The following is a 12,688-nucleotide window of genomic DNA, read 5'->3' as shown; positions in this document are numbered from 1 at the left end:
TCCTTTGACCTTGCAGAGAAAACATTTTGTCAGTTTGGGAGTCAATATGGTTCCAGGGGTGTTTTCCTGTGCTGCTTCAGACATGTGGTTTATATATTTATGTATGTGTTTGCTTGGTACATTGATGAACATTTATTATATACCGTATTTTTTGCTCTATAAGACTCACTTTTCCCCTCCTAAAAAGTAAGGGGAAATGTGTGTGCGTCTTATGGAGCGAATGCAGGCTGCGCCGCTATCCCAGAAGCCAGAACAGCAAGAGGGATTGCTGCTTTCACTGTGTAGCGATCCCTCTTGCTGTTCTGGCTTCTGAGATTCAAAATATTTTTTTTCTTGTTTTCCTCCTCCAAAAACTAGGTGTGTCTTGTGGTCTTGGTGCGTCTTATAGAGTGAAAAATACGGTATATAAGACTGTTGAATAGGATCCAGAACGCAGCAGTCTGATTGGTCCACAGGAGCCACCCAATCCAACTCCAGGTGGAAGTGAATCCGCAACCTGATTGGCCTACAGGAGAATCCCGGAATTAGCCAATCACGTGGGGCCCATTGTGTAAATAATGTATAAAAAGCAGACATTCTGGGGGAACTTCCATTCCTCCTCACCACTATGAGCTGAATAAAGAGCATGAAATCCACTCTCGACTCCGAGTATATTTCAAAGACCTTAATTTTTTTTATTTCACTTGCGAGGGGATATTCCTTTTTTCTCTGCTCATTCGACTCCCTCCTCACCCTGTCCGTCTCTTTTCCAGCTGGGAGGCGGGCGAGTGGTCAGCCTGCAGCAAATCCTGCGGCCTGGGCACCCAGCACCGCCAAGTCCTGTGCCGGCAGATCTACGCCAACCGCAGCACCATGGTGCACCCCCAGAGGTGCGCACAGCTGGAGAAGCCCAACGCCACCCAGGCCTGCCAAGTCCAGGTTTGCAGCCGCTGGGAAGTCCGCACTAACTGGAGCTCGGTAAGGGATTCGGTGGTAGCCGGGGGGAGGAGAGGATGGGGCGTTGGGGGGGTTGTTTCAGCGTGGGAAGCAGCAGCAAAAACTAGGGGAGGGTATCAGGGATGCCTGCAAAATGGGCATTGATGTAAGGCAATGTGAAATGTGCGTTCAGCAGGAGTGCCAGGAAGAATGGATGAAATAATAATAATAATAATAATAATAATAATAATAATAATAATAACAACAATAATTTATTATTTATACCCCGCCCATCTGGCTGAGTTTCCCCAGCCACTCTGGGCGGCTCCCAATCAAGTGTTAAAAACAATACAGCATTAAATATTAAAATCTTCCCTGAACAGGGCTGCCTTCAAATGTCTTTTAAAGATAGGCTAGCTGCTTATTTCCTTCACATCTGGTGGGAGGGCGTTCCACAAGGCGGGTGCCACTACCGAGAAGGCCCTCTGCCTGGTTCCCTATAACCTCACTTCTCGCAATGAGGGAACCGCCAGAAGGCCCTCGGAGCTGGACCTCAGTGTCTGGGCTGAACGGTGGTGGTGGAGACGCTCCTTCAGGTATACAGGACCGAGGCCGTTTAGGGCTTTCAAGGTCAGCACCAACACTTTGAATTGTTCTCAGAAACATACTGGGAGCCAATGTAGGTCTTTCAAGACCGGTGTTATGTGGTCTCGGCAGCCGCTCCCAGTCACCAGTCCTCAGAAGCAACGGCTCTTCGCCCCGGGCCCCTTCCTCTTGGCAGCAGAGCTGGAAGCCAAGAGAGCATCTTTGACTAAGCAGATGTTGCTTCTTCGATGCATGTAGTCAAAGAGAGAGAGATGGCTGCCCTGCCCTGTGCTTTTGTCGTTACCTGCACAGGTGAGGCCACGCCCACCTCTAGTGACACGCAGAGGAAGTCTGTCCCAGCCCAGAAGGAAACAGGAAGTTTACCTGCCGGCTGGACAAACATTCCTCCCCATGTGTAAACATCTTCATTCTAGGAATGATGTACTTGACTGCTCTTGTGTTTCCCATCCCACACTCCTTCCCCCTTCTAGTGCTCGGTCCTCTGCGGCACCGGACATCGGACGCGCCACGTCCGCTGCGTCAGTAACCACGGCGACTTGCTCCGCGACAGCGACTGCCCGGGGAACCATCGCCCGAAAACCAGCGAAGTTTGCGACATGGGGCCTTGCGTGCGCACCTGGTTCTACAGCGACTGGAGCAACACGGTACCTCCTCTCCCCCTTTTTTTAAACCCGTGGGTCTTCCTCGTCTCTCTTCCCCAGCCCGAAATTCCCCATTTCTCCAAGAGCTAGATTAAAACCCTGCAAAGGCGTTTCCTGCTACGCGGCTACCCTCCTGCCTCGCTTCCGTTTCTGGCCGCGCAAACCGCTCTCCGATACTTCAAATAAATAGCTGCGCAATCTTGCTCTCCTCTCTATTTAAATCTCCCTTTGTGTAGAGATTTTCAAAAGGGAAACATGACAAATCTGAAGTATCTTGAATTGTGCAGGCTGTTTACGTTAGCCAGATTTAATATGATAGTAAGAGGAAGATATTTAGCTCTCCCAGAATCAGAGCGTCTCTGCAAATGTAGTAAACAGGAACCTGATACTTTGGAGCATATTTTCTTTTCTTGTGATTTTGGCATTTATGCCAGAAGACCATTATTAGAGGCCTTAGAACACAATAAGCTCAATTCTATGCGACCAACAGTTCAGGACCTGCTCTCGGACAGGAATGATCAAATTACTTTAATAGTGGCTGAATTTTTGAGTGCTGTCCATGTAGAAAGACCTGGGCCATTATAAAGAGATTTAGTGGTTCTTAATTGATTGGTGGTGTGGTAATGTTGTATTGTATTATTTATGCAACTTGGTTTTCTCTGGAGTTAAAGATCTGACTGTGACAAACCTTCTTATGTTGAGCTCGTATTTTTGCTCAATTTGTATACGGTGTCTGTTTGATAATGTGTGGTTTGCTATGCCTAATAAAGGATATATTTGGGGGGGAAATAGCTGCACAATGCACTTCGGTTCACTTGTGTGACGTTCAGTTAACTCCAAGGCACTTTTTGAACGGAACCCCAGGAATTGCTGCAAGTGAGATATGAATGGTTTGTGGGAGATAGGCTAGAAATGGCTGCCTCTCTTCCCAGTCTTTGCTGGGAACCTCTTCTGAACCTCTCCGCTGTCCGGGGCGATTTAAAAGCCCCTGGGAAGGCAGGCAGGGGGGACAAAGACTTTTGCCCCCGCCAGCCTTCAGAAGAGGTCCTTTGCAAAGTCTTTGCTCCCCCCCGCCTGCCTTCAAAAGCTGTCCGGCCAAGGCTTCGCGGACCTCTCCGCAAGCAGCGGCATCGCTGCCGCTGCTTGCGGAGAGTTGCCGGCATGCCGAAGCCTGCGCGCGCTGAGATCAGCGCGCCCAGGCTTCGCGGACCTCTCCTGCCTTCAAAAGCCGTCCGGGATAGCGGGAAGCGCTTCCCTGCTATCCCGGACTGCTTTTAAAATGCTGGCGGTGGGGAGCAAAGCCTTTCGGCCCCCGCCAGCCTTCCTGGACCTCTTCTGAAGGCCGGAGGGGGGGGGGAAGGCTTTGCTCCCCACCGCTAGCATTTAAAAGAGGTCCCCGGAGATTTCCCTATGGGCTTTCGTCTTGCGAAGCAAGCCCATAGGGAAATTCGTTTTGCGAAGCGCCTCCAAAACGGAAAACCCTTTCGTCTAGCGGGTTTTCCGTCTTGCGAGGCGTTCATCTTGCGGGGTACCACTGTATTTTAAATTGGAAAAGCAGGAAATTGATAAAAATTATATACAAAGAAATAGCTGCCTCTTGGGCTGCTGGGATATTGAGGAGGGGAATTATGATGATGATGATGATAAAATTTTATTTATACCCAAAAACCGGGCTCAGCTAACAACAAATTTAAAATACTTAATTGTAAAAGCAGCATAAAATATAGTATAAAAACACGAATAACAATAAAATTCAAAATTCAGAAATCAATTTAGGGGAAATAAGCATTAGATAATCTCCAGGGCTAGCTGGCTGAATTGGTCCTACTTGGGCCAGCGAGGAGGCCAGGGGAGAATTAGCTGTGGGGTCTCAGAGCAGGTGATCTTCATAAAGGGGGAGGGGGAGGGAAGAGAAGGGAAATAAAAGATCAGGCTGAATTCAAATCGAAGGCCAGGCGGAATAGCTCTGTCTTACAGGCCTGACGGAAGGAGGTTAAATCCTGCAGGGCCTTGGTCTCCTGGGACAGAGCATTCCACCAGGTCGGAGCCATCACTGAGAAGGCCCTGGCCCTGGTGGAGGATAGTCTGACTTCCTTAGGGCCCGGGACCTCTAAACCATGGTTATAAGAGCCAGTTGTATGATAAAGCTTATGAAATGTCTCTTGCATTCTCTCTTTCTCCTCTCCAGTGCTCAGCCGAGTGCGGGACGGGGATCCAGCGGCGCTCAGTGGTCTGCCTTTCGAGCGCCGCCAACGGGCAGGTGGAGGAGAACTGCGCCGGCACCAAACCAGCCGACATGAGGGCATGCAATGGCGGTCCGTGTCAGAGGGTTAACCGGTGGTACACTGGGCCATGGAGTCCGGTGAGCAGCGCCCCTCATCCCGTCCCGGTCTCGTCGCCAGCATCATTTGAACCCGGTTTGCAAAAGCTTAAGGCGTGCACCCCCAGGCTCGGCCCTCCAGATGTTTTGGGACTACAACTCCCATCATCCCTAGCTAACAGGGATGATGGGAGTTGTAGTCCCAAAACAGCTGGAGGGCCAAATTTGGTGATGCCTGGCCTTAAGGCATCCTGGGAATGGTAGTTTTTTGCAAACGAGCGACTGGCGACTAACAGGAGGAGTCCTGGCTTCCTCACAAAACTACAGATCCCAGCATTCCTTGCTGCTTGCAGGGAGCCCCAACAGCTAGACGGATTTTGGACCCGAATTATAGAGTTGGAAGGGACCCATAAGGGCCATCTAGTCCAACCTGCTGCAATGAAGGAATCAGTTGACGTGTTTGCTAAGGGTGTTGAGAGTTGTTAAAGAGGAGACTCCCTATTCCCCTTCCTCACAGAGCCAGATTTCCCAGAATTCCCCGGGTTGACTGTTAAACCACTCTGAGGACTGTGAGGGGATTTTTTTTGGGGGGTGTAGCTCCTTACAAATTTCAGCACCCTTCGTTTTATTTCTTTTTATTTATTTCATAAAATTTATACACTGCTTGATTGTAAAAAAAAAAGCAACACCTCAAAGTGGTTTACAAAAAAGGAACAATAGATTTATCAGTGAAAAAACAGTTAAAAACAACTACCGTATTTTTTGCTCTATAAGACTCATTTTTCCCCTCCTAAAAAGTAAGGGGAGATGTGTGTGCGTCTTACGGAGCGAATGCAGGCTGCGCAGCTATCCCAGAAGCCAGAACAGCAAGAGGGATTGCTGCTTTCACTGCGCAGCGATCCCTCTTGCTGTTCTGGCTTCTGAAATTCAGAATATTTTTTTTCTTGTTTTCCTCCTCCAAAAACTAGGTGCGTCTTGTGGTCTGGTGCGTCTTAGAGAGCGGAAAATACGGTATTTAAAATGAAAAAAAAAATATTGATAGACTAAAAACAGATTAGAACACACATCAACATTCTACAAATGTGGGTTGTCAGGCATAAAACCGAGTCTGAAAGTACAGCTAGCTAAGAGACCTAGACCTTATTCCAGGCATCCCCAACATGCGGCCCTCCAGATGTTTTGGCCTACAACTCCCATCATCCCTAGCTAATAGGACCAGTGGTCAGGGATGATGGGAATTGTAGTCCAAAACATCTGGAGGGCCGAAGGTTGGGGATGCCTGCACCACATTTAAGACACTATCGTAGCACTTTACACAATCCTGGCTTCCCCCAAAGAATTCTGGGAACTGTAGCTTGTCCCTTGCAGAGCTACAGTTCCCAGCACCCTTGGCTTCTCGCAGCGAGGGAACCGCCAGAAGGCCCTCAGCGCTGGACCTCAGTGTCTGGGCAGAACGATGGGGATGGAGACGCTCCTATATTCAACACAGAAAAAATTATTGTTGACAAAGGACAGCTGGACATATAAAGGGCCCTGTTACCTTCAATAGGGGATGCGGGTGGCGCTGTGGGTTAAACCACAGAGCCTAGGACTTGCCGATCAGAAGGTCGGCGGTTCGAATCCCCGCGACGGGGTGAGCTCCCGTTGCTCGGTCCCTGCTCCTGCCAACTTAGCAGTTCGAAAGCACGTCAAAGTGCAAGTAGATAAATAGGTACCGCTCCAGCGGGAAGGTAAACGGCGTTTCTGTGCCCTGCTCTGGTTCGCCAGAAGCGGCTTAGTCCTGCTGGCCACATGACCCGGAAGCTGTACGCCGGCTCCCTCAGCCAGTAAAGCGAGATGAGAGCCGCAACCCCAGAGTCAGCCACGACTGGACCTAATGGTCAGGGGTCCCTTTACCTTCAGTAGCTTAGGGCCTCATCAAACCTGAATCCGGCCCTGATCCGCCCCACCCTCTGCCTCTTCGCCCCCCCCAGTGCTCGTCGGACTGCAGCACGGGCACACAGCGGCGCGACCTCATCTGCATCAGCAAGCTGGGCGCCGAGTTCAACGTGACGGACGCCTCGGACTGCGCCCACCTGGAGAAGCCGCCTTCCTTGCAGCCCTGCGTGGGCACGTCTTGCGAGGCCCGCTGGTTCTCCACCGCCTGGAGCTCTGTGAGTGAGGGCGAGGGTCTGATGCGGGTGGGGCGGGAACCCCCTTCCACACGTAGGATTCGGAGAACGGGCAAAACGGGGAAGGGGTTTGCGGCAGGGAAAACCCCAGGGCGGGTTTGATTTAGATTGAATCAATTTAAATCACAATTTATTTATTTCCCCCCAAAAAATTCTTTATTCATTTTATAACACAAATAAACAATACAAACAATACAACAAATTCTTGTCTTATCCTTATTTTTTCTAAACATTGTTAGGTGAGCTTCCCCAAGGCCCCCCCTATCTGATTTTCATTTTACCTCATCTTTAGCAGTTTCATATATCATAATTTTTAACCTTTTATTTTTATTTTTAACCATTTTCCCTTTCTAGCAAATCCTTATATCTTGTCCAAACATTGTACAAAGATTTTCTAATTACCGGTATATGATTTTTAAATCCTTTGTGAGCTTTTATCTTATCATACCATAAATATGCATGCCAACCGATTTAAATCACAATTTAAATCTCTAGTCAGTAAGTCTTGATTTAATAATAATAATGAATAATAATAATTTTTATGTATACTCCGCCCTCCCCAACCAAAACCGGGCTCAGAGCGGCTAACATCAAATGTTAAATCAATTTTTTTTACAGAAAGACTCATTCTTGCTGGTACAATCTTAATATTTACAACCAGATGTAGGTTACTGTCAGGGGTTCAGGAGCAGAGGCAAGGGCAAGGGAGGAAACAGAGAGCGAAGGGGAGGAGGCAGAAGAAAAGATGAGTGATGACGACGACCCGAGATCTCCGAGTCTTTCCAGTGAATCGGAGGATTCACAGAAAGGAGCACCAGTGGCCAAGGCAAGGGGGGAGTTTAGGGGGGCACCCCAGGAAGATAGAGCCAGAGGGGACTCAGAGGAGAGCAGTTGGAGATCGGGACCAGCGTCACCGCCAGAGAACAGGGAAGAGGAAGGGAGCCAGGGGGCAAGCGCTGGCAGCTCACAACAGGAGGGAGGGCACGAGTCAGGAGTGGCCACACCTCCATCTGGGAGCGAAGAGACGGTTAGACGGAAGGTGGAAGGTTGGGCGCGCGCGCCAAGTTCAAATGCACAGGAAGGCGGCGCAGTAGGCAGCCCGGAAAGGGAGCCGGGTCCTAAAGCCCGGCGCAAGGAGACAGGAGGGTCCGGGGGGTCAGCGTCAGAAGAATCCCGGAAGGAAGAGACCCAGGGGGGCAGAGGGACCCAGAGAAGAACAGTCAGGCGGAAAAGGTGGAGCAGGGCTAGGATATTAAGTTGGTGTACAAGGGGCGGAGATTCAGACGGAGCTTCGCCGATCTAGCTACTAGACGTAGAGTTGCACGCAGCAGCTTGAGAATGGAAACTGTAACTCAATAAAGACTTTTACTTAATGACCGTTGGCTAGCGTGATCCTCTGTGAGCTAGGATCTTGAAGCAACTCTGACAGTTACGTTTTTGGAATAATGAATTTTCAGAGGAGTTTTTGCAGTCCTATCAAAAATCACTGATTTGGTTATACTATTAGAAATACTAGACAGGTAAATTATGAAATTATTGTGAGGTTTAAGAAGTTAACTGTTTATATTTGGACAACTTTTCTGCTGTACCTTCTAAATCCAGCCTGCGGACAGTCTGGGAATCAGCGTGTTTTTACATGAGTAGAATGTGTCCTTTTATTTAAAATGCATCTCTGAGTTATTTGTGGGGCATAGGAATTTGTTCATATTTTTTCTCTTCAAAATATAGTCCGGCCCCCACAAGGTCTGAGAGACAGTGGACCGGCCCCCTGCTGAAAAAGTTTGCTGACCCCTGATTTAGATTTATACATTTTTGCCAGTTTACTCAGTGTTAGAAACCCCCGATATATCATTTTCATATAATTTTCTCTTAAACCGTAACATGCTGTAAATTTTAGGTCCATTTTCCACAACTATTCCGTTTCCCCTTTGTCCTTTCAGTGTTCCAAGTCCTGTGTTGGGGGCGTCCAAGTGAGAGAGGTCCAGTGTCTGACCCAAAACAAGACCCTGAGCAACCTCTGTCCGCCAGATCTCAAGCCCATCAAGAAACGGCCTTGCAACGTTCAGCCCTGCCTCCTGGACCTAGGTAACCCACCCGGCCCCCTCCTCCTCCCTACGGCCAAAAATGGGGGGAGGACGGGCAGGCTGGCTGAAAAACTCCACACGCCCAAGGGGTGCATTTCTGCAAGGTTGTTTATTTGCAGAGATAGTTTTTCTACCTCCAGTTCCTATAGTATGACGTGGTGGTATATGGTGTAGTCATTCAAAGCGGGGCCTTCTGTGTGGCTGCCCCTCTTCCGTGGAATGGCGTCCCTGTCGAGATACGGCAGGCCCTCACTATCTGCCCTTTTCAGAAACAACCGAAGATGGTTTTTTGGTTTTGTTCCAGCAGGCTTTCCCAGCTGGGTAAAAAGATTCTTACAAGCGTCAGCTTGTTAGGATTTTAATCTTGATATAGAATTGGAAGAGACCCTGTGGATTGTCTATTCCAGCGGTTCTCAACCTGTGGGTCCCCAGATGTTGTTGGACTACAACTCCCATCACCCCTGAGCTCTGGCCTTGCTAGCTAGGGGTGATGGGAGTTGTAATTCAACAACATCTGGGGACCCACAGGTTGAGAAAGGCTGCACTTTATTCCAACCCCCTGCAATGCAGGAATTTGCAGCGGTCCCTTATGGCAGTATTGGGACACGGGAGGCGCTGTGGGTTAAACCAACAGAGCCTAGGGCTTGCCGATCAGAAGGTCGGCGGTTCGAATCCCCGCGACGGGGTGAGCTCCCGTTGCTCGGTCCCTGCTCCTGCCAACCTAGCAGTTCGAAAGCACGTCCAAGTGCAAGTAGATAAATAGGTACCGCTCCGGTGTGAAGGTAAACGGCATTTCCGTGCAATGCCCTGGTGCGCCAGAAGCGGCTTAATCATGCTGGCCACATGACCCGGAAGCTGTCTGCAGACAAATGCCGGCTCCCTCTGCCAACAAAGTGAGATGAGTGCCCCTGACCATTAGGTCAGTCGTGACTGACTCTGGGGTTGCAGTGCTCATCTCACTTTATTGGCCGAGGGAGCCGACGTACAGCTTCCGGGTCATGTGGCCAGCATGACTTAAGCCGCTTCTGGCGAACCAGAGCAGAGCACGGAAACACCGTTTACCTTTCCACCAGAGTGGTACCTATTTATCTACTTGCACTTTAGACGTGCTTCCAAACTGCTTGGTTGGCAGGAGCAGGGACCGAGCAACAGGAGCTCACCCCGTCGCGGGGAATTGAACCGCCGACCTTCTGATCGGCAAGTCCTAGGCTCTGTAGTTTAACCCACAGCACTACCCGCGTCCCTGTAAAAACGTCAGATAGTTGTTTTAAATTATTCCGGGAGCTGTGGTTATGAGGTCACTGAAGACGTGAGCCGAGAACTTATCCCAGTGAACAGAGTCGTATTTCCCCATCTGTCGAGAGAGTTAACGGGGCAGGGGACATTCCCAGTCTCCTTGTCAGGTTCGTCAAGTTGGAGACCCCCCAACTCTTTGGGGTTTTTCATGTTGCTTTTCCTCTTTGGCCGGCAGATGAGAACTGTAGGGACAAATACCACAACTGCCCGGTGATTGTGCAGGCCCGCCTCTGCGTCTACTCCTACTACAAAGCCGTCTGTTGTGCCTCATGTACCCACGCCTTGGAGAGGCGCCACGCCGGACCGAGCCGATAGCGCCGGCGAGCGGACGGGATCCTGGACTCCTCGCACCTTTACTTGAACCGGGGACGAGCGAATATATTTCGTGGACTGCGGGAGCCCCCGTCATCTGCAAAAAAACCCAACCCCATCCACTGGAGAGGGATCGTGGCAAAGGCATTGAAGGACCAAATGGGATTCGAACTCGAGGCTTGAGAAATTCCCATCAGCGTCCTCTGCTCTCTCCAGAAGGAGTATTTCATAGTGTACCCCAGTATTTCCAGAGAAACCTACCCCAAGCTACAGACTCATCGTACTTCCTGCATTTCCTTTTAAGCTGTCCCCTTTCACGGAGGCCAGGAAGAGGGGAGGCAAATTGCGACGGCACACACGGCGTTCTGGCAGACCCACAGGTGATCTTGGTGGCCTTGGCTTTTAAGGAACTCCCAAGGGGTACTTTTGCACCCCGCTCGGCCTCCTCCCTCCCTCCCTGAAGACACACCGCCAAAATTTTGGTTCCCTCCTGTTAAGCCATCCCCAATCCCATTCTCACACACACAAACACCCCGAGATGCTCATTTTGCAACCAGCTAAAAGGAGGTCAAAACTGTCTGCACAGCTCCAACTTCAGCTAAGGACACGGCACTACGGGCCGTGCACGGACGACCTGACATTGCCGGCGCTGGGTTCGATTCCTCGCGGAAGCCCTTTGGAAACGCACGGGACATGGTGTGGAGTTCTGTGGTGGGTGGTTTTGGTCCCCGAGGCCTGTGAACTTGCCTGAGACAAAGCCCAGATGGGGAGGGAGCTCTCGACCCGATCCACGCCACCCCGGCCAGTAAAACCCCGCCAGCTGCGGCAAAAAATGGCTGGTGGGTGGACCGGAACTCTGAGCCCTTGCAGTTCCACACGCTCCCTTCCAGAGGGCAGCACTGAGTCTGACACCTCCCAGCCATATTGGCTTTGCTCTAGTATTTCCTTAGGGAAGCGAAAAATATGCATTATTTTTTTTTCCTCCTGAAAATATACAGTATTGGTGCTACTTTGGATTGTGAGGAAAGCTGATTAGCAGCCGAGCAAGACGGTTCCTACAATCTTGCCACTGTTTCCCGATTTACAGTAGGAAGGGGGGACCTGCGGACCCCCAAAGGTCACTGGACTCCAGCTCCCCGCAGCCAGCATGCCCAATGGTGATAGAAGTGGTCAAGCGACCAGCCTAAAACTCCCTCAGTCCAGAATGGACCTGGATTCCCTCGGTTTTGAGGAAACAACACAGAAGGGCAAACGCTTCTGTAGAAAGACGGATCAACTCACAAGTCGCAGCTGGGTTTTCCACGCAGTTCTTGAGGTTGCCAACTTTTTCCTCCTGCCCGTGCTCCTCTGTCCTCGACACCAATTCTGCTCCTCTCCATCCCTAGAGAGAAGCACTGCAGGGTTTTGTTTTTACACATCAAGGTGTCCCTTAAAGGCATGTGAGCTTTGGTTTTTGCTGAAGTTGGCAACCTTAGCACTCAGAGATGTTTCCTTCCTCCTTCCTAGCCTGGGCGGTGTTGCCAAGTGACTAGAAAACCCAGCCCAGCCTGCTGTTATGTTTCCAAGAGGAGCTTTGTCTGCAGAAATGTGGAAGCGAAGCTCCTCTTACAGCCTAGAGATATATTTTTTTTAAAGCGGCTTGACGATGTCTGCAGATGACGCGGCTGCTAAACGCACAGGCGCAGGTCTCAGTAAAACAGTTGGCAACCCTCACCTCTAGAAACAGGAATACATTGCCTCCCCTTCTTTGCAGCTCAAATCAACACACTTTTGTTTTTCTCTCTGCCCTTCCCCCTTCCGAGGGTAGCTTCTGTAAAGGGTTGCCAACTTATTTCTGGGCAGATTTCCTGCGTCGCTAACACTAAATCCAGTAGGAGCAGCCGTTGCCATGTCCATGTCTAGGAGGGGCCTGATCTGTTGGATTTCTGCCTGTCACTGAGCCATTGAATGCAGAAGAACCCTAGCAGGGTGGAAGAAAAGTTTGGAGGGCACACAACCGTAGCATTTATTCTGAAGCTGTGAACCCTTAAGGCTTTGTGATGGAGTTTGTGGGGTGAAGCTTAAGAAATCAACGAGGTCCTGCAGTTAATATTTGGACCTGGAGACAGGGGCGGAGCAAGGGGGGCAGACAGCCCCAGATGTCATCTCCGGGGGGGGGGGGGGGAGCTGCGGTGCGCTAACCCTAACCTTCCCCCTACCAAAAAAAATGCTCTACAACAACTGACAATGACAGTGATCACAGCCAGTCTTTTTATACTGTGAGTCGATCGCAGTCTCTTGCGAGTCCAACTAGATTTCAATGGGGGGCAAGAAATTTTCTGCCCCGGGTACCACCTGACCTTG

At 50.2% G+C, this 12,688-nt stretch overlaps 1 protein-coding gene across 2 annotated transcripts in view; it reads left to right on the top strand.

Moving 5' to 3' along the window:
• Nucleotides 1-12,074, top strand: part of ADAMTSL4 (ADAMTS like 4) — an 80,291-nt gene extending 68,217 nt beyond the window's left edge. For both annotated transcript variants that reach the window (XM_028709878.2, XM_028709876.2), the window contains 6 exons: nt 753-957; nt 1,992-2,165; nt 4,351-4,524; nt 6,456-6,635; nt 8,594-8,738; nt 10,209-12,074. In XM_028709878.2, coding sequence (XP_028565711.2) covers nt 753-957; nt 1,992-2,165; nt 4,351-4,524; nt 6,456-6,635; nt 8,594-8,738; nt 10,209-10,348 — 1,018 coding nt within the window. In that variant the 3' untranslated portion in view covers nt 10,349-12,074. The remainder of the gene's footprint in view (nt 1-752; nt 958-1,991; nt 2,166-4,350; nt 4,525-6,455; nt 6,636-8,593; nt 8,739-10,208) is intronic.
• The last annotated feature ends 614 nt before the right edge of the window (nt 12,075-12,688 follow it).

Source organism: Podarcis muralis, chromosome 16 (assembly GCF_964188315.1).
Source record: "Podarcis muralis chromosome 16, rPodMur119.hap1.1, whole genome shotgun sequence".
Taxonomy (NCBI): domain Eukaryota; kingdom Metazoa; phylum Chordata; class Lepidosauria; order Squamata; family Lacertidae; genus Podarcis; species Podarcis muralis.
The sequence above is the reverse complement of the archived record's forward strand: the minus strand, read 5'-3'. Positions and strand labels throughout refer to the sequence as shown.